General features: G+C 44.0%; 1 protein-coding gene across 1 annotated transcript in view; it reads right to left on the reverse strand.

Moving 5' to 3' along the window:
- The window catches only part of GNB5 (G protein subunit beta 5), an 81,188-nt gene extending 59,443 nt beyond the window's left edge, over window positions 1-21,745 (reverse strand). Inside the window, exons 1-3 of the mRNA XM_068275457.1 lie at window positions 21,640-21,745; window positions 16,353-16,497; window positions 5,106-5,217 (exon numbers count right to left, since the gene is read on the reverse strand). Coding sequence (XP_068131558.1) covers window positions 5,106-5,217; window positions 16,353-16,478 — 238 coding nt within the window. The 5' untranslated portion in view covers window positions 16,479-16,497; window positions 21,640-21,745. The remainder of the gene's footprint in view (window positions 1-5,105; window positions 5,218-16,352; window positions 16,498-21,639) is intronic.
- Window positions 21,746-22,470: the final 725 nt, after the last annotated feature.

Below are 22,470 nucleotides of genomic sequence, written 5' to 3' on the forward strand. Positions count from 1 at the left end.
GAAGTGAATGTTCCCAGAGTGCTTCTTACCTGTCCAATCATCCTTGCTGCTTCCCCCTCCCCTCCAGGTTACATTATCTGCCTACCTGCCCAACCTGTGCTGTGTCCAGCAGCTACACGTTTGCTTGTATGCATTTAAATCACAAGTAGAACTTGCAAGCATATTTGGCCCGTACCCACCTTGCGATTTTTCCGACGATCTGCGATTTTTTGAGCGATGAGCAGTCCTTTCTGCTATCTCACTACATGGGTACAGGCGCACGATCACGTGAGCGTTTAGCGTCACGTGGCAATAATGACTGTCACAGCAGATCAGATCTTTAGGGCCGGTTCAGACAAGTGGCTTCTGGCTTCTCCTCTTGTCTCGCCTGGCGGCGTCTCGTTCGGGGGCTTTTATGCAGCGATCGTCAGCGACCATTGCGATCGGCAGTTTTCGTGGGGGGGTGGCACATGAAGACGCAGCGGTGAATCGACCCTAGAAGCCGCATGAGGCATCTAGGGTCGCCTGAAACGATGGGGAAATGGAACGCCGCATTTGTGCAATCGTCGGTAATCAACAGTAACCGTGTGATGTTAAACCCTCCCATTCACTTGAATGGGAATGTTTAACCGACGAGTCCCGGACGCTTTCCGGTACACGCTGCCAAGCATCTATGTGAACCGGCACTTAAGATCCCCAACGACTCCCGCACAAGGTACTGCGATGGCTCGTTCTCACCCGTCGTGTAACGTCGTGTATACCCCGCCAGCTGGAAGATGGATCGTCATCAGGGAGACGTCGCTGGATCCATCTTCCTTTGTCGCGAGCTGAGTATTCAGCTTTAGGCTTGGTTCAGACAAACGGTTCTGCAGCAGTAAACGATGGCTGCGGTGCTTGTTGCCTAAATGCTGTCCATTCAGCTGAAAGGACAGCCATTGGTATGATTGCTTACTGCTGGCTACCATCTTTTGCGTAAAAGCCACGTTTCAATCCCAATTCTCGACTTTGTCAGCCCGGCTCTTAGCCACAGGTTGTTTCCAGGATTTGTTTACCACCATCTTTCTGTGTCCCCCTGCGGGGATGAAAAACAGCACAGAAGGGCGCGGAAAGCCGACAAATGCTTTTCTGTACGCCTGCAGAAAAGCATTTGTAACAAGACACCGGGCTGCTGCGGGCAGCTGGTGCCCCGTTCACTCTTGCGTTTTGCCATGCAAACGGACCGGATCCTGATCGGATCCTGTTCGGATCAGGACCTGATCCAGATCGGAACCGTACGGTTCCGATCCGGATCCGATCCGGACCGTTTGCATCAGGCATGCATCAGGCTGCCATCCGGATCCGTGGGCAAAAATAGCGAAATTTTAAGAAAAAAAATGTTGGGGTCAGCAGAAGGTGCACCTGTAGAATCAGGTTCCTCCGCTGTAGGCCTCACCTCCACCTCCGACATTCTGCCAAACAGCTCCAGCACGTCTGTCACTGCTGCTCCACTCCAGATACGCTGGGCCCATGTGTCCCCATCCGAAATGGCCGCTTGGATACGCATAGGAAGTGGGGTAGAACGTCAGGTTTTTGTAGGCAGTGTGTTCTGTGCCTTCCGTTCCCCATTGGTTTCTGTGTTCCGGATGGTGCTGTCAGGCTCAGGTCCGGCTCCGCTCCGGGTGCTTGGGCCGGAGATCCGGACCCAAAAAATAGCACATGTTGGAAAAGAGTCCGGAGTCCGGATCCGATCCGGCTCCGGTACGTATGGAACGGACGCGTGTGAACGTCCGCATAGACTTTACATTGCTATGCCGAACGTTCGTTCCGTTTGTACAGTATACAGTCCGGACCAGATCCGGAAAATCCGGATAGCTTACGCTAATGTGAACCGGGCCTAAGACGTCAGTCTGAAGCAGCCCTAATGCTGGGCATACACAGCTCAATTTTCCCGATCGATTCTTCCGCCCGATCGATTCCCCGCACGATTCCGCAGGCATTCTCTTATCTTCCGCTTGTTTTTCTTATATTTTTCCATTGTCCTCAATGCGGAATCGAGTGCGGAAACGATCGGGCGGGAGATCAGACATCGGACATGGCTCAGCATCGATGTATTCCCAGCATAAGGATGGTGACATTGAGCAGGCAACAATATATCAGTACAAGTATTTAATCTGTGTTGTGATTCATGCGAGCGCTCCCTTTCCACACACCAGCATTAGCTCATTCCCACCAGCTCTGCTGACACTTGGCTTACCCTGCTGTTACATAACTATTGTTGCCAGTAAGCATTAGGGGTGGGTGCACTACATTACACATTATACCTGCCCATGCTTAAGACATTCCGTTCATTTCTTGCAGTACATGAGTCACTTGGAACATCCTTTATCTCACCCAGAATCAGCAGTGTGACAATGAAACACTGGTGCTGAGTGAGGCTAGGCTTTTCTTGCACCCCACACACTGTCACAGTGTCACGTAACTATATAGACATAAACATCTGCACATTAGACTGGACACTCACAATGTGTGTGGCTACCTTCATGTGTTTTGGGAACCTAGAGTACATTGTCAGAACTACTATTCACAACTAATGGAGATCGGCATTTGACTGGTCAGTTCACACTTGTCAGGCTGCAGATCGGAATGCCTTTTAAACGGATCAGTATTTCTAAAAACTGATCCGTTTTTCAAAATGTGCTTTTGCAGCATGTTTCCAGTCTATTTAAACATATCTCAAAAACGTGTCCTTCCTTCCTGTGTGTTTCTATTGGATAAAGAGGTCCGCAAAGATGATGCTGAGGGGAGGAGCATGCAGTAGGCAATCTGCTTTGGCATCCGTTTTTGTGTGCAAAAGTTCTCTATGTAGAGGGAGATCCGTTATTTGGGTTGCCTTTCATTGCCTCTGCGGGTATCCGGGCTCCGTGAAAATCTGCAAGATCCGGACTCTCTGTTCAGTTTTCTAAAACGGAGACCACAGATCCGTTTTTGAAGTGTGTGAAGACGGCCGCTATTTTTAACAATGGTGTCCGTGGCTCCGTTTTTGTCCAGGGCAAAAAAATGAAGCCACGGATACAGTTTTGAAACAAGTGTGAACCGACCCTTAGCAGTAGCAGAACAGTATTGCACCGTGATAGCCATCCGTTAAAGCAGGACATTTTGAAACATTTGACATGAAATGCATATTTTAATGAACAATGTATTTTGCATTCGGCATAATATCAGGGATATATCTAGTTTTCAGCTCCATCAACTATAGTCAGGCTGCACGCGCTTGTATACTGAAGAGGAGTGAAGAGGACCTGTCCGGCTTCCAGAAGCAGGTAATGTATAATGCATTACATACAGGATCGGGCCCCCTGTGCTTGGCTTTCAATCGAGGGACAGTTGTGGGTGTTAACTCTGGTGGTGTGAGCACTGGGGTCCACCTGCCCTCCACCCTTTGGTGTAGCATGTGTGTTGGGGGTCTCGGGTGGTGGTAGAGCCCTTCGGGCCTTGCCTCTCATGTACCTGTGTTTTGTGATTTTATTCTTTATTTTTGCAGCTCCTAGCATGCAAATCAGTGATAGGGAAGGGTGCGATGAGAGGGACTACTGCACGTGATGCCCCTGCTGGTCACTCATACTACGACTATGTGTGACCGAGCTCTCTCTCCTGTCTTTGGCTATGGAGTCATTGCAGCTCCTGCTAGATTTGGTACTGCAGACATAGGTGCAAGTATTTGCACCATTTATTGGATGACAGGCTGTCTGCAGTGAGCATTTGCTTCTCAGGTGTGCTTTAATGCAAGCCAAAACAGAGCAAGTTTCGTAATGTGTATTCCTGCAGAGATGAATTAGCAAAGTGTGCCCCCATAGCTATTCAACATCTCAGGTTCCATACTTATCTGGGGCTTCCTTACACCTCCCCCCCCCCCCATTGAGGCGGCTCCTCCCTTGCGGTCTCCCTAGGTGGCTCCTGTCACTTGCAATTCAGCCCAAAGGCCTGGCCAAGTCGCGTTTCATCCTGAATGCATGGCCCGTTGCACTCCCATCCCTGGGTATGCACTGCACCTGCGCAGAACGCTCCCAGCGGTGGGAGCGCGATGGGGGAGAGCACCTGGCCTGTGCGACTCACCCAGGCTTTCGGGCTGAATTGTGACAGGAGCCACACGGGGAGACGGCAAGGGACGAACAGCCTTACGCGAGCTTAAGGAATAAAGCTGGTCACACAGATATAAATAAAATACGCTGAACATATGTGCAATGCACATGCATGCCTTTCCCTGAAGAGATAAGGAAATAGAGGCTGCACAGCACAATTGTATACAGTGGTCATCATAATGAGGAATTTCATTTTTAATTGAGGCTAGGTTCATAAGTGGGATGTTGCAAAGCAACATTACAACGCAAGGCAACAAAAAAGTGGTAACGCAGATTAAGGCCTTGTTACCATTGCATTAAGTAGGTACAGTAAAGCATACAGTCAATTAAAAGTATGCTTTCCTGTACCTGGAAACGTGTGCATTTAGAGGTAATGCACTGCAGCAGTGTGTTACCATAACGCAATACGTTAAAAATGCGATGCTATCATCGCACTGTGAATGTCGCATAGACTTTTTATTGCAGTGCAGTAAGCTGCGTTGTAAAATTTTATATCGCAGCTCCGCAACATCCGACTGTGAACCTAGCCTCAAAATTATGCAAAAATGCCTTTAGAATTCTGTAGTCCTCATTCACATTACACTGGTTTCATTTTCACACTTATTAATGGGCGTATTCACATCTGATGCATTTTCACGGTCACTTTAAAAAGCATGGCAGCTTACTCAGATGCTACCTTGCTGTTTATAGGTACCCTTTAAGTATAAACAAAGTAGCAATATAAATGACACTGCTTATGATCTGTGCATGCACTGAATACAACAGAAATGGCCATACACCTTATGACTGCACACAGGCTAATAATGTGACAATGCTTAGCATGTGATAATACTGTGACTGCTTTATCATGTGAGGATAGATGGTGTGTTACAGAAACCTGCATCCACCATAGCAGAGTCCAGCTGCCTGTCTGTTTATAGAGGAAGGAAGCAGCTCCCACTACACCACCTCCCAGCTGTGACCAGCCCAGATGTCACTGTGAGCTCTCATCCTCTGCAGCATACGTACATTCCACATCATGCAGCTTGGCTCTCTCTTCCTCCAGCTTCCCCTTCAGACTCTCGGCTTCATTCTTCAGGGAGGCCAGGGTTTCATTCTCCTGCAAGCCTTCGGTTGCCATCTTGAGATAGATAAGAGAGAGTGAGAGGGTTGCAAGGGAGGAGGAGGAGGGGAGCACTGGGTGATGGGGAGGGATGGCTGCACTATCAGGGATGCTCAGCCTGCACACTCTGCTTGGCTGGGAGCTCAATCAGGTTTTTTTTCAATATGAATAGCTTTATTTGGTCGGAAACAAAACAGCACTGCACTTTTTGCATTACTGTGAACTCTCATTTCTTCATTTATAACTTACTGTCAGGCTTCCCTTTTATCCAATGCATTAAATTATCTGCATGTTTGTTTGCTTTATATAATTCATTGTACAACACATGATAACAGTTGCAGAGCTGTAGCTATAGTGAAAGGACAAGCAGAAACATGACTGTAAACAGTAACATTATGCAAATGTCAGTGCTATGTAGATACTGTACTAAAGGTAGAACATTAGACTATGACTATGGTAGGGATTATATTGTCAACTCCTCTAAAGACAGTCAGTGTCTGTCATGCCTGTTCCCTATAAAAAGCACTGTGTGGAAGATATCCGTGCTAGATAGATGCATAGCTCCCAACTGTCCCTCTTTGGGAGCCGTATCCCTCTGTCCCTCTTTCCTCCTCATTTGACCCTCTTTCAGGACTTTGTCCCTCTTTCTATGTAAATATATGTATTTCTCTACTAAAAATGTCTTTGATTGACTCTAAACTTTATTCCCATGATGTATTACTTATTTTAAAATGTTAATATGAAGGAAAATGAAGCAGGATGGAAAGAACCAGTGTGGTTTGAATGCTAAAACAACATATTTTCCTTATAAAATCTTTATGGTATGCGTGACTAGCAGGGGCGTAGCAATAGGGGTTGCAGAGGGGCCCCGAAGGGCCCTCCCTCAACTACAGTATTAGCTTCCTATTGGTCCTGTGCTCATAATAATCACTTCTATAGATACTTTGAATAGTGGTAATCATTAACAAACTGTTCCCCATCCCCTTCATGCACCTCTGACACTGTAGTTGCCATTGGCAGGTTTTGGTGCGCAGTATCAATTCTTATGTATAGAGTGCTTGGGGGGGCCCCATTGTAAAACTTGCATCGGGGCCCACAACTCCTTAGCTACGCCACTGGTGACTAGGGGTGTGATGGGGCGTGATCAGGGATGTGGCAGGGGCATGGCTTAAGTGTCCCTCTTTCTCATCTCAAAAAGTTGGGAGGTATGTAGATGCAGAATAATAATATTAAACATAATGGTATGGTAGTTTTTCCACCACCATCTAAAGTTTACATCTGTGACAATGCTGCATAAAGAGCACTGATAATTACATGTAGTGCAGTCACGTATGAGACATTGCATATATAGAAAATATCAATACAGTGCCTACAGAATGCAACCTAGGTTCACATACTTTTATGTTATTGATACTTTTCAGATCCACCCACGAATGACCACACCCACCCGCATGGGGCGCCCCTACATTTATTGTGCACAGGGGCCACTGGCTTTGTGTGACTCTGGAATTTTCCGGTTTGTGAGGCAAAGCCCTCTGTTGTCCCTCTGCTTCTTCCATCTTTCAGGTCTTTTAATTAAATCAGGACCACAAATATAAATCTACGCCGCACAGGGCTGCCACCTCATCCCTTTAAATACCGACACATCTAAGTTATACAGCTTCTGGGGCTACTCACACATAATCAGTGCCTAAACTGCATCTAACTAGCCACAAGGCATGTATAATTCATATGTGCTGATATTTAAAGGGATAAGGTGGCAACCCTGACGCCGCACTTGTGGCTGCCTGATGTGGTGTAGTTTTAATGCCATCAGCTCCTGTGCATGGGACACAGTAGTGCAGAAGTTCCCAAACTTTTTCTGTCAAGGGCCGGAACAACATACTTCAGACTGCTCGGGGGCCGGAACATACATAAAATGATGTTGAAAAACATGACATTGAAACTAGGTATTGATTCCCCCCCCCCCCCCCCCCCCACCCCCCTCCCCCATCATGGTCAGAGGAGAACTCCCAGCAGCAACCATTCAGCCATCTGGTGCCTGAAGAATGTCTTTGTGCACAAGACAGTGAAGCATACCCAGGTGACAACCAGCTCATCCAGTTGGACAGCAGTGTCACCTGATGCAAAATTGGATTGGAAGCCAGCAAATTACTGCTTTCTGGCTTCCATGTGGATGGGTGGTGCCAGCACTGCTATTCTATATGCGGACCACCAATATTTAAAGGCGCAGTGGGCTGCATCTATAAGTAATACATTATGTGTTTGGGGGGCCAGTGAAAAAGCCTCGGCGGGCCGCATTTGGCCCGCGGGCCTTAGTTTGAGGACCACTGCAATAGTGCATCCCCACCACCTGTTCACTGTGAGCCAATCACAGTGATCAGGAAGTATAAAATTAAAAAAAAATGCTTTGATCCTTAAAGAGACTCTGTAACAATTTTTTCAGCCTTAGTTCTTCTATCCTATAAGTTCCTATGCCTGTTCTAATGTGCTCTGGCATACTGCAGCCTTTCCTAATTGCACTGTCTCTGTAATAAATCTTATCTCCTTTCCTCTGTCGTGTCTGTCGGGCTAAAGTTCCATCTACACGATACGATTCTTTGTGCGTTTCGATTACGATTCTATTTACGATCCGATTAAATCTGACATGTCCGATCGGTATTCGATTCAATTCGATTTGCCATTGTTTGCAATGGCAAAACGAATTGAATCGAATCGAATCCCGTTCGGACATGTCGGATTTAATTGGATCGTAAATAGAATCGTAATCGAATCGCACAAAGAATCGTATCGTGTAGATTGGGCTTAAGGCTTGAATGTGTGGAATGTGCAGGGCTGCTTGTGATTGGATAGAAGCGATACACACCCTCTGCAGGCCCCCTGCACGCTCTGTATGACTCACACACTCTGTTTATGTGAGCCTATCACAAGCTGGTTAGTTTGTTTGTAAACACTGCCTAAAACTGTTAATTACAAGCCAGGATTGCAGCAGAGAGTGGCAGAAACAGCACAGAGATGCACAGGAGAAAATAGGGGAATAGAATGGTATGCTTTTTAGTGTAATAATATTAGAGTACAGATTCTCTTTAAAGGTAACCAGATATGAGGAATTAAAAGATTTTATACATACCTGAGGCTTCCTCCAGGCCCATCCGCCTGAATCGCTCCCACAGCGCCGTCTTTCGCACCCCGCAGTTACGAGAACCAACTCCCCACACTTCCGTCAGTCAGACCCAGTCTAGCATAAGAGAAGTGCACTGTTTGCTTATCTCTCCAGCAGCTGCTGGAGAGATACGTAGAGGGTGCATTTCTCCTGTGTAGGCTGGCTCGATGACGTCTGTGACGGGACCCGGGTCTCGTAGCTGTGGGCAGCGGAGGGCGGCGGCGTGGGTGCGATCCAGGCGGATGGGGCTGGAGGAAGCCCCAGGTATGTATAAAATCTTTTTCATTCCTCATATGTGGTACCCTTTAAGGGGCCAGAGCATGTTAGTCCAAAATGGGTTAATGAGACAGTACAAATAAAGTATTATGTAAGGCAGTGCTCACACCTTCATGGAAATTCTACACACAGTTTTCTGCATTCCACTAGGCAGAATCGCATGGGTTTTCCCCATAGCACATAGTGGAAACGCGTATGCGATTCTGCCTAGTGTGTTCCTACCCTCCAAGTAACATAAAAACCAGGAGCAATTTTCACAAAACAAATGCAATTTTTCAGTGTTTCCATTGATTTGCATTAAATGCGAATAATACACAGAAAAAAACAACACTGTGGCGCAATTTACAAATATAGAAAAATCGCAAAATGCACAAAAATTAGAAAAATGAAGAAGAGAAATGAATCACAATTTTGCAAGCAAAAAGATAAGCGGGTCTAACTACTACATATATTTTTACTTGACCTTCCACTTCGATTGAATTGCTTTATATTTTTTGGCAGCCACCATACATTCAGCCATCTTTACTCTTGGATATGCCCTTGTGGCTCTATGCAGCAGAGTTACCCCTGCCCTGAGTGCCACTGGCAGGTCCTCTACCTAGAATTAGGCAGGTGAAATTATTGATAACAGATAAATAACATTGAGGGCCCTTTTACACATGCAGGTTAAACCTGCAATGTTTTACCCTATTTTGCCACAATGGGTCGCAAAAGCTATTGCGGTGCACCGGAAGTATCCAATCTGACGCAAGGGCAACAGCGCCTTACCAGAAGCACCACATGCATTTAATGCATGATGCTTGGGGTAATGTAAGTCTATGGGTGACGCAAGTAGTGTAAATGATGGAGTGCGGCGCATTGTGGCGTGCATGTGTGGTCCAACAGGAATCCCAGCGACATACTTTCTGCCCAATACCAAGTCCGTCAATGAGCAGGGGGGCAGCACTATGCATATGGGGTCATGGGATGTGGCAGGCGCATTGCATCCCCAATAAATAATAAATAAGTGTAACATTGGCCTTAAGGTAAACCTGAGGTAAGAGTGATCTGGAGCCTGCCATATTCATTACCTTTTAAGCAATACCAGTTGCCTGGCTAACCTGTGGATCCTCTGCCTCTAATACTTTAAGCCATAGACCCTGAACAAGCATGCAGCAGATCAGATGTTTCTGAAAACACTGTCAAATCTGACAAGATTAGCTGCATGCTTGTTTCTGGTGTGTTTCAGGCACTACTGCAGCCAAGTAGACCAGCAGGGCTGCCAGGCAACTGGTCCTGCTTAAAAGGAAATAAATATGGTAACCTCCATATCACTTTCACCTTGGTTCACTTTAAGAATTTTTTCCAACCTATCCTACAATTTCAATAACGAGAAGGTGCTAGGTTTTTCTTTAACTTCTCATTAATCTTTTACTTCATGGGATCTTTTGTAGCAGGTCCTCCTGTCTAAAATTCCTGAGACTTTGTCTGTCATACTGATTCTGCCATAGCTATTGCAGAGACACAAAACTGAGTGGCACATCTATCATACTTTCCCTCCAGTGCTAAAGTCAGAGGTTTGAATCTTATTTCATCATTGAGAGGGATCTGGGATAGCAGGGCTGCTGGAATACCTGTGACAGGGAGCATCTTGTTACTCTGTACTCGGGTCACAAGCAGATATGAGGTAAGATGTGTTGAAGATAGATACTGTATACCAGATATATTAGGTATTACTAGTAGTAGGTGAGTCAGCAGCAGATTTTGCACAAGTAGAGGATAATAAACAGAAGTTACATCACTCATACTATTCAGAGCTGTGCTGATTACATAACTCTTGTTATCCTAACATTACCTTAGCACAGCTGAAGGCATGAACTGTGCTCTGTGAATAATGGTACAGCATAAAGTTTATTCAAGTGATCTACAGAAACACCAATGTCATTACAGAACATTCTGTACTGGTTTTATACAAACATGAAATTCTGGTCTTGAAAATTAAAAACTTGGCTGACGCTAAGCCAAAAAAAAAACAAAAAAAAACAAAACTGCACACTGCAAATGCATTTTCCGATTCCGATTTTCAATTCCAATTTTCCCTGAATACAGTCAACAGAAAAACGGATCAAAAAATGCAGCATGCAGTAAAGATTAAAAAGCGGAATCGGAATCGCATGCAGTGTGCAGGGAGCCTAGCTTACCTGGGTCTTCTTGCAGCCCCTTGCAGTTATCCTTTGCCTGCGCCGTCCCTCCGAGACCCTCCGGCCACAAGCCTCCTCATTATGTCCCGGCAGCAAGAGCGCAATCAGGGTGCGTGCGGCTCAGGGTCACACATGCGCAGTAACCTCCGCCTGGTTGTGACCGGCCATCTTTCACGCGGACACCGCTGCTCACCTGAGGGTCTTGGAAGGATGGCACTGGCACAGGATGACTCCAGGGGGCTGCAAGAAGACCCAGGTAAGTTAAACTGATTTTTTTTTTATTTTTTGGGGGGGCGGGGGGCTTTAGTAACCCTTTAAAGTGACACTGAAGTGGAAAAAAAAGTATGATGGTATGAATTGTATACTTAGTACGGATACTTAATAGGACATTAGGGAAGCAGGAGATTTGGGCGCATGAGACAAGTGGACAAAAAGGGCGCCCCATTCACTCCCATTATAAATATCGTTTAATGGGCGCCGAACAGGGAAAAAAAGGTGCCGGAGATTATTAACGTTTTAACAAACGGCGCCCGGAGATTTTTAAGGTTTTATAACTATGTTTGTGATGATTTAACTTTACAAAATGAGCCCGTGACGAATAACGTTTATAAAGATACTAAATCACTATTAAAACATTTCTAAAACATTATTATCCACCCAAAAAAATTATTTACATTTTTTTATTTACATTTTTTATTTATTAATGTTTGTAAAACATTATTATCCATAGGGGGTCTTAGGTTTAGGCACCACCAGGGGGGTTTTAGGTTTAGGCTCCACCAGGGGGGTCTTAGGTTTAGGCACCAACAGGGGGGTCTTAGGTTTAGGCTCCACCAGGGGGGTCTTAGGTTTAGGCACCAACAGGGGGGTCTTAGGTTTAGGCACCAACTGGGGGGTCTTAGGTTTAGGCACCAACAGGGGGTCTTAGGTTTAGGCACCAACAGGGGGGTCTTAGGTTTAGGCACCAACTGGGGGGTCTTAGGTTTAGGCACCAACAGGGGGGTCTTAGGTTTAGGCACCACCAGGGGGGTCTTAGGTTTAGGCACCAACAGGGGGGTCTTAGGTTTAGGCACCAACTGGGGGGTCTTAGGTTTAGGCACCAACAGGGGGGTCTTAGGTTTAGGCACCAACAGGGGGGTCTTAGGTTTAGGCACCAACAGGGGGGTATTAGGTTTAGGCACCAACAGGGGGGTCTTAGGTTTAGGCACCAACTGGGGGGTCTTAGGTTTAGGCACCAACAGAGGGGTCTTAGGTTTAGGCACCAACTGGGGGGTCTTAGGTTTAGGCACCAACAGGGGGGTCTTAGGTTTAGGCACCAACAGGGGGTCTAGGGGTTAGGGATAGGTACAGGGAGGGTTTTTAACAAACGTAATTATAAGTTTCAGTTTACAAACAGGGAAGATTAACGTTTTAAGAATTGCCGATCTCATACACATTATTTAGTGATTTATAAATTCTTAAAACACTATTTGTAAACGAAATTCTACACAATATTTCTATAAACGATAATACTGTTTATCGTTTACACCACGCGCCCTTTTTTCCCCACGCCCTTTTTTGATGTACGCGGACATTAGTAGCAAAGAAAATAGTCTTGTTTTTATTCCCAGTTATGTAGCTTTTTTTTTTTTTTATAACATTGCAGTTGCAATAACATTCCACGCTGAATAAAAAGATACCCTTGCAGTGCTGGGTCCCTGGTTTGAGTCTGGGCCAGGAAACCATCTGCATGGAGTTTGTATGTTCTCCCCGTGCTTGCGCAACTTTCCTCCCGCAACCCACAAACATACAAATACGTTAATTTGGTTATCCTCCCAAATTAGCCTTAGACTATGATGAGTATAATGACTATGGTAGGGATTAGATTGCAAGCCCCCTCTGAGGGAAGGCTAGTGACATGATTATGAAGTCTTTAAAGCACTGCAGAAGATGTTAGTGCTACAGTGGGATGTATGTGAAAGTTTGGGCAACCTTGTTAATCGTCATGATTTTCCTGTATAAATCGTTGGTTGTTACAATAAAAAATGTCAGTTAAATATATCATATAGGAGACACACACAGTTATATATGAGAAGTGAAATTAAGTTTATTGGATTTACTGAAAGTGTGTAATAATTTTTAAACAAAATTAGGCAAGTGCACAAAAAAGAAATGATATCAATATTTGGTAGATCCTCCCTTTGCAGAAATTACAGCCTCTAAACGCTTCCTGTAGGTTCCAATGAGAGTCTGGATTCTGGTTGAAGGTATTTTGGACCATTCCTCTTTACAAAACATCTCTAGATCATTCAGGTTTGATGGTTCCGAGCATGAACAGCTGTTTTTAACTCACACCACGGATTTTCAATTATATTCAGGTCTGGGGACTGAGATGGCCATTCGAGAACATTGAACTTGTTCCTCTGCATGAATGCCTTAGTGGATTTTTAGCAGTGTTTAGGGTCATTGTCTTACTGAAAGATCCAGCCCCGGCGTAACTTCAGCTTTGTCACTAATTCCTGGACATTGGTCTCCAGAATCTGCTGACACTGAGTGGAATCCATACGTCCCTCAACTTTGACAAGATTCCCAGTCCCTGCACTGGCCACACAGCCCCAAGGCATGATGGAGCCACCACCATATTTACTGTAGGTAGCAGGTGCTTTTCTTGGAATGCTGTGCTCTTTTTCCTTCATGCATAACGCTTTGTTATGCCCAAATAACTCCATTTTAGTTTCATCAGTCCACAGCACCTTATTCCAAAATGAAGCTGGCTTATCCAAATGTGCTTTATAATACCTCAAGCGGCTCTGTTTGTGCTGTGGGCAGAGAAAAAGCTTCCTCTGCATCACTCTCGCATACAGCATCTCCTTGCGTAAAGTGCAGCGAATAATTGAACTATGCAGTGACTCCATCTGCAGCAAGATGATGTTGTAGGTCTTTGGGGCTGGTCTGAGGGTTAACTCTGACTGTTCTCACCATTCATCGCTACTGACTATCCAAGATTTTTCTTGGTCTGTCACTTCAAGCCTTAACTTAAACAGAGCCGTGGTCCTCCATTTCCTCAATATGTTTCTAACTGTGGAAACAGACAGCTGAAATCTCTGAGACAGCTTTCAGTATCCTTCCCCTAAACCATGATGGTGAACAATATTTGTCTTTAGGTCATTTGAGGGTTGTTTTGAGACCCCCATGTTGCTACTCTTCAGATAAAATTAAAAGAGGAGGGAAACTTACAATTTACCCCCTTAAATACTCTTTCTCATAATTGCATTCACCTGTGTATGTAGGTCAGGGGTCCCTGAGGTTACCAAGCCAATTTGAGCTCCAATAATTAGTTCTAAAGGTTTTGGAATCGATAGAATGACAACAGTGCCCAAATGTATGCACCTGCCTAATTTTGTTTAAACAATTATTGCACACTTTCTGTAAATCCATTAAACTTAATTTCACTTTTTAAATATCACTATGTGTGTCTCCTATATGATATATTTAACTGACATTTTTTATCGCAACAACCAATGATCTATACAGGCAAATCATGAGGATTAACAAGGTTGCCCAAACTTTTGCATCCCACTGCATCTACCCTCCCCAGGGGGATTCTCATTGGTCAACTGCTCAGTTGACTAATGAGAATCCTCCATGTACTGTATAAAGTGCTCAATAAGTAATTTGGGATAAATCCACTCCAGTTTTGCTAGCTCACTTGTGGTGTCACTGCTGGGGTGCACAGGATATCAGTTCAACTGAAAGTCCAGGGAAGGCTTCCCATTGGGCACATAGCATAAAAAATGTTTTATGTATTCATGCTTTCTGTTGTATTTAGAACTTTAAATAAATACAGTGGCTTGCAAAAGTATTCGGCCCCCTTGAAGTTTTCCACATTTTGTCACATTACTGCCACAAACATGAATCAATTTTATTGGAATTCCACGTGAAAGACCAATACAAAGTGGTGTACACGTGAGAAGTGGAACGAAAATTATACTTGATTCCAAAATTTTTTTACAAATCAATAACTGCAAAGTGGGGTGTGCGTAATTATTCAGCCCCTGAGTCAATTCTTTGTAGAACCACCTTTTGCTGCAATTACAGCTGCCAGTCTTATAGGGTATGTCTCTACCAGCTTTGCACATCTAGAGACTGAAATCCTTGCCCATTCTTCTTTGCAAAACAGCTCCACTTCAGTCAGATTAGATGGACAGCGTTTGTGAATAGCAGTTTTCAGATCTTGCCACCGATTCTCGATTGGATTTAGATCTGGAATTTGACTGGGCCATTCTAACACATGGCCCAGTCAATGTTTTAAACCATTCCATTGTTGCCCTGGCTTTATGTTTAGGGTCGTTGTCCTGCTGGAAGGTGAACCTCCGCCCCAGTCTCAAGTCTTTTGCAAACTCCAAGAAATTTTCTTCCAAGATTGCCCTGTATTTGGCTCCATCCATTTTCCCATCAACTCTGACCAGCTTCCCTGTCCCTGCTGAAGAGAAGCACCCCCAGAGCATGATGCTGCTCTTTTTGCCACCACCATATTTGACAGTGAGGATGGTGTGTTCAGAGTGATGTGCAGTGTTATTTTTCCGCCACACATAGCGTTTTGCATTTTTGCCAAAAAGTTCCATTTTGGTCTCATCTGACCAGAGCACCTTCTTCCACATGTTTGCTGTGTCCCCCACATAGCTTGTGGCAAACTGCAAACGGGACTTCTTATACTTTTCTGATAACAGTGGCTTTCTTCTTGCCACTTTTCCACAAAGGCCAACTTTGTGCAGTGCATGACTAATGGTTGTTGTCCTATGGACAGATTCCCCCACCTGAGCTGTAGATCTCTGCAGCTCGTTCAGAGTCACCATGGGCCTCTTGATTGCATTTCTGATCAGCGCTCTCTTTGTTCGACCTGTGAGTTTAGGTGGATGGCCTTGTCTTGGTAGGTTTACAGTTGTACCATACTCCTTCCATTTCTGAATGATCGCTTGAACAGTGCTCCGTGGGATGTTCAAGGCTTTGGAAATCTTTTTGTAGCCTAAGCCTGCTTTAAATTTCTCAATAACTTTATCCCTGACCTGTCTGGTGTGTTCTTTGGACTTCATGGTGTTGTTGCTCCCAAGATTCTCTTAGACAACCTCTGAAGCCGTCACAGAGCAGCTGTATTTGTACTGACATTAGATTACACACAGGTGCACTCCATGTAGTCATTAGCACTCATCAGGCAATGTCTATGGGCAACTGGCTGCATTCAGACCAAAGGGGGCCAAATAATTATGCACCCACCACTTTGCAGTTATTTATTTGTAAAAAATGTTTGGAATCATGTATGATTTCCATTCCACTTCTCACGTGTACACCACTTTGTATTGGTCTTTCACGTGCAATTCCAATAAAATTGATTCATGTTTGTGGCAGTAATATGACAAAATGTGGAGAACTTCAAGGGGGCCGAATACTTTTGCAAGCCACTGTAAGTAACAACATAAATAACAACATTAAAGGTCCCTCTCTGGGTTACAGCTGTTCTATTAATTGATGGCATTTAGACTGCATTATTACCGTACCAGTTCCACACATAGTGAACAGGCTGTCACTGGTTCAGCTTTGATGTAAATGGTGCGCAGTGGCCTTTCCCTGTTGCATTTGGTACAGGGACCAAACAAAACAGTCAGGAAGGTTTGGTCACACATCTCTCAGGTTTCAGTTGAGCTGGAAGAGAAACAAATGCACAGAATTAGATACCACCACCTTCTCTTTATTCCCATAGCAGCTAATGGCTTGGAGAGGCTGTGGAAGCTCTAGGCAAGATAATCTGCTTGTAACTAATCCCTGTTAGCTTATTCCAAATCTCTCTACAGTAATGGATGCTCCCTTATGCATTTCACACGAATGCAGACCAGGAAATAAGGCTACATTTCCTCTCTGCTCGGCATGGATCTTGCAAGAGGTGATACTGACAGCTATGATGCGTCTCTCAGCCCAATCCCTCCAGCCATGCCATGTGATTTGGATGGGTGACGCAAGAATATGCTGCATGCTGTCAGATATTTCCCCTCACACTAATTCGCATGCTCCCTATTGACTTCAGTAGGCTGCCAAATCGCATCCGCATTCGTGTGCAGGAAATCGCACTGTAATCACAGCAGTGGAAACTTAGCCTTGAAGAAATTATTTCAGTCTCATCACCAAAACATAACGTTTGCAAAATATATACTGTATTCACTTCAAGGACAACTGAAGCAAGAAGCATATGGAGGCTGCCATATTTATTTCCATTTAAACAATACATGTTGACTGGCAGCCCTACTGATCTATTTGGCTGCAGTAGTGTCTGAATAACACCAGAAACAATCATGCAACTAATTTTGTCAGATCTGACAGTAATGTCAGAAACACCTGATCTGCTGCATGCTTGTTCAGGTTCTCTGGCTAAAAGTATTAGGGGTAGAGGATCAGCAGGGCGGCCAGGCAACTGGTATTGCTTAAAAAGAAAATAAATATGGCAGCTTCCATATCTCTCTTGCTACAGTTGTTCTTTAATGAAAAACTCCACTTTCATTGTAATTTTTCAATAAATACAGTATAGAGTGGTGCTGTGTATTTATTTTTTGCTATAGAATGTTATTAAACTTATCTCTTCATTTCAGTGTGCAGCCAGCCAGCTTACACTTTCCATTACTAAAGGTACCCAACAGTACAATTTTCTGTAAAGAGAAAATAATGTATACGGTGCTTAAAGTGAACCAGAGAGGAAGCACCCTCATGTATTTTGCTATATATATCAGTGGGAACATTAGAGAAAACACCTACCCTGCTCTCCGTTTTATCCTCACTGCCTGTCTGTTATCAGCTGTGATAAGAATCCCGGACTGAGCATTCAGTCTAGCTTTGCAGGGAATAATTATAGCTGAGTCATTATAGCAGAGCCACAAGGGGGCAGGCTTGGGCTTGAAAAGACACCAGAGAAGACAGACTCAGCTATAATCTTTCCGTAGCAAACCTAGACTGAATGCTCAATCGAGGATTCTTATCAGAGGTGATAACAGTCAGATTAAACAGAGAACAATGAAACAAAGAGCAGATTAGGTGTTTACTGTCAAGTTCCCACTGATTTATAAGGTAAAATACAAAAGGGTGCTTCATCTCTGGTTCTCTTTAAAGCTGCATTAAAAACAGGATATTTTTTATTGACTAACATGAGTAACAGGACTCACTGTATAAGAATGTGACCCAAAACCCTATAAAAAAAATGTTCTGTTCTGATCGGCCTTCTGATCATCATCGAACACCCCCATGAATGGGATTAAAAACTATAATCAATTTCAGATAGAATTGGTCCGCAGAAGAGATCTACAAGTCAATTGATAATACAATTGTTTGTTGTTGATAAGCAACGTCAACATCCTCTAATTTCAACCGATCTAATTTCAATCATTGGATTGGAAAGTCAATCGTTTACTAAAATGGTACGGTGACACCATAACAGTAATTGCTCTTCTTTGCTGCCTGCACTCTGTGTAGTCTGTTAGGACAGTTGCCATAAGACTGTCCAGAGTCTAAACTCAATGAAGGAGCAATAAGCTGCATAGGGCAACACACATCACAACTTGTTTTCAATAGCAGGACTAATTTGTTGACATTGACAGGTAGCAAAACATGTTGGCAGTCCTATCTCCCAGCTTGTCAAACACATTGTGGAATGGATGTGTTTTTATTCACTGAAGAAAACAATATAATCACGCTGTTTTTTTTTTGGGGGGGGGGGGGTGAAAATTCTTTTTTATTGAATTTTTAGGTTAAACAAAAAGCAACAAACATAAACAGAACAGCCCTGAGCTCCAGCACACACAGGTGAGGAGACAGGGAAGAAAAACACCACAAGAAGAAATGTACAATATTGTTACATGTCACATATTATAGCATTTGGAAGAACGCCATTGGGAGCCAGAAGTAATAAGATATAGGTTCGGTTAGTCAATTTCTAATATTTGGTATATACCAGTCAGGAGCCAAAGAACAGTACCAGAATATCAATACAGGCTGAGAGCAAGAGCAAGTACAGTAGTTATGTCTTAACGAAAAGGAGATCACTTATTTTATTTAAGTGTACCCCTAAAAGACTATAGTATGCTATCTATTCAGGAATCAACAGTTGCTATTCATATGTCATTATGCAGATGCTGAAACACTGTTAATCCTTGCAATTATAAAGCCCCTAGCTGAAAGCAATTTCTCAAAAAAAGTGGAATTTTCCCTTGAAATGACTGACAAATTGTGTATTTTGTACTGCGAGACAAAAAATTACCTCAGTAGAGAAAGGTCTCTAGAGATAGTACAGATGCTTTCTGGATACGGTTGTAGCACACGGTTCTAGCACTGGGCCTCTAAGCATATGCTACAAAAGCTTGTAAAATATGATATTGTGGCTTTGCTACTGTCATTCTACTGCGCATGCATGAGTATGGTCCACACATGCCCAGTAGAATGAATCCTCTCAAGCTTATACTTTGGCAGGACCATGACAGCAGCAGTGGGCTTGAGGAGGATCTGCGCAGCCTCAACCTGTGTGTGTGTGTGTGTGTGTGTGTGTGTGTGTGTGTGTGTGTGTGTGTGTGTGTGTGTGTGTTATTAATGCTGTGTAACATACAGTGGCGGCTCCAGCTTCACAACTCTACAAGCAAGGGGAGGGGATAGAGGCAGGCAGGATAGAGAGAAACGCTGTGTGTCTAGTCCTTAGTAGCTAAGCATTGCTGACAGGGCCGGTTTAAGCAACGATGGGGCCCCCAGGGCAAAATAAAGCTGGGAGGCCCCCCAACAGATACCCCGGAACAAGAATCGGCATTAAGGGACCTTTTTTGCAGCTGGTATGGTCAGGGTGTGAAGCCCCAATTGGTCAGAGCTCCACATTCTGGCTATCCCAGCCTGCATTGGGGACAAGGGGTTAAAAAGTTTCAGGAGCGGGGACCCCACATAATTAAAAAAAAAAAAAAAATTCCCACACTCTAAACATGCAAAAATTTTTTGGGAAAATAGGAAAAAATGCCAGGGATCTTTATACAGCCATATTGCGGCTGTATAGCGATACCTGGCCAAAGCGCTGCAGCTGCATATGGACCCCCTGGAAACCCTGTCAGGAAATGTATTGCTCTTACTTTTGATACATGTAAAATTACATTACCGTTAGGTTTGCTACTAAAAGTGACATTTACCACATTTAAAAGTATACTTTTTCCTTCGAAACTTTAAAATTGATTTTCTCAAAAACTGTAAGGTATTTTTGAAAAAAAATTTCCTCTTATTCCCAATGATCTCCTTAACATATCCTGCAAATTTAGGGTTTCTAGCATTTAAGGAGGATTTGCTATTAACCGTTAAATTCGGCGGGTTTTTAAATGTGTTTTTTTCCCTTTGAAACTTTAAAATCGATTTTCTCAAAAACTATAAGGTCTTTTTGAAAAAAAAAAATGTTTCCTCTTGTAGCCACTGGGGGCCCCTACAAGCTCTAGGGCCCTGGGGCAATTGCCTCCTTTGCCTCTATGGTAGCGCCAGCCCTGATTGCTGGAGACTAGAGCTTGTATTTTACAGACAGGAAGTTTTGAATCAGGATACAAGCTCTAGTTTATTTGCTAATTTAAGGAGGTAGAGATTTTTTTTTGCAAGTATAAGAATCATCCAGATACATTAATTACAAGGGATCTTACAAGGATTGTGAGGTATCTATGGCAAATAGATAAGGGCCTTTGTTTATTTAATGCATACATAGACTCAGGCTGACACAGAGAGTTTTTTACAGCCCCTATCCTGTTCACTGTACGCTGCTGGAGCCTGAAAATAGTTAACTGATTATTACTGTGCAGGGGGGCACTCGGAAACACAGTGATCCCAGGGGGGGGGGGGGGTGTCAGTGCCCCAGTGTAGTGCCGCCCCCGGTTACATTTTGTCCATCTTCATGTATGATGCATCTCTGACCTGGTCAATTGTCGTTTCTCTGTAAATCATTACCTTGTTATTGTCTGCAGGGGCGTAGCAATAGGGGGTGCAGAGGTAGCGACCGCATCGGGGCCCTTGGGCCAGAGGGGCCCCGAAGGGCCCTCCCTCAACTACAGTATTAGCTCTCTATTGGTCCTGTGCTCCTAATAATCACTTCTATAGATACTTTGAATAGTGGTAATCATTAACAAACTGTTCCCCATTCCCTTCTTGCACCTCTGACACGGTAGTTGCCATTGGCAGGTTTTGGTGCGCCGTAGCAATTGTTATGTATAGAGTGCTTGGGGGGGCCCCATTGTAAAACTTGCATCGGGGCCCACAGCTCCTTAGCTACGCCACTGAGTCTGTGTTGTGTATTCCTTATTGCAAAGTGCTTTGAAAGATGCTGGCACTAAGTAAATGCACAATAATAATATACATACTGTATATGTCATGCAATGGCTTCGGGAAAAGCCCAGAACAGCCACTGGATTTATCACAAGGGCATTAATAATCTAGTATATGTCACACAAAATACAAGCCACATCAATGAGTATCTCTTATGAGGTTAGCTGCATTAGTAAAATACGTCACACCAGGTGCTGACACAATACAAGCATGAAACCATTGTATTGTTTGAACTATGGCTGACCATTCTACACAATCTACTATTTCATAGAAATAGGTACCACAATGAAGAAAATGGAAAACTTTATTCATTTGTACAGGGCGTTCATTTTTAACTGCTCTACTTATTGTAGTAAAAGCTTTCTTCCCATGACTGTAACGGACTAATAATACAGATAAAGTGAAATGACTACCAATACAATAGAGCTAAACAAGTAGCGTGCTCATAAATTAGAGATATATCGGGATACTTACAGCGAGTTGATGGGAAGAATGACTGCAGAATGTAGAAGGGTACTTTCTGTAAACAGACTGGGACTAGCAGACCTTATGCTGCTAATCTACTTAGCAATGTATTACAACTTCAGTGTCAGGTCACTTAACCCAATGTCAAGAGATTCAAGACTGTGGTCATAAAACCCAGAGGACAAATGTAGCAAGATATGGAGATGTCAAGTCAAGGCTCATGAAAACACCAGAGATATAGCTGCTCACGTGAAGTATGCAACAGTAAGGGCAGGTTAGCTGCTATAAAAAAATAAGGACACATAAGTCCATTGGGTGAATAGGTTTAGGAATAAAATATATTTTTATTTTTACTATCAAGAAAATATTAAAGAACACCTGAGGTGTTTTTAATGAAAAGCTGGATACTTAGCTAAGAATAGGGAAGCCCCTAGCGCCTCTTTGAGACCACCACCACCGTGGACGAGCTTACTGCACTGGCATGTACTCTTGCAGGCACAGCACGGCCACGTTTGTTAACGGTGGGGAGAACCAGGACCAGGGCAGTTTCTAGGCTAAATTGCTTCCAGGGCGAGGGTGTAAAATGTTTGCCCTCCCACACAAGGACTTGAAAACATTATTTGCGATGCAGTATTTAGCCCCCCCCCCCAGTATAGGTATCCAGGTATAGGTGTCTCCAATATAGGTATCCAGGTATAGGTGCCCCAGTATAGATAGCCAGGTATAGGTGCCCCACTTTGGGTAGCCAGGTATAGGTGTCTCAGTATAGGTTAGCCTGCCATAGGTGCCCCAGTATAGGTTAGTCAGCCGTAGGTGCCCCAGTATAGGTTATTGAGGTAT

This window comes from Hyperolius riggenbachi, chromosome 3, assembly GCF_040937935.1.
Source record: "Hyperolius riggenbachi isolate aHypRig1 chromosome 3, aHypRig1.pri, whole genome shotgun sequence".
Lineage (NCBI taxonomy): Eukaryota > Metazoa > Chordata > Amphibia > Anura > Hyperoliidae > Hyperolius > Hyperolius riggenbachi.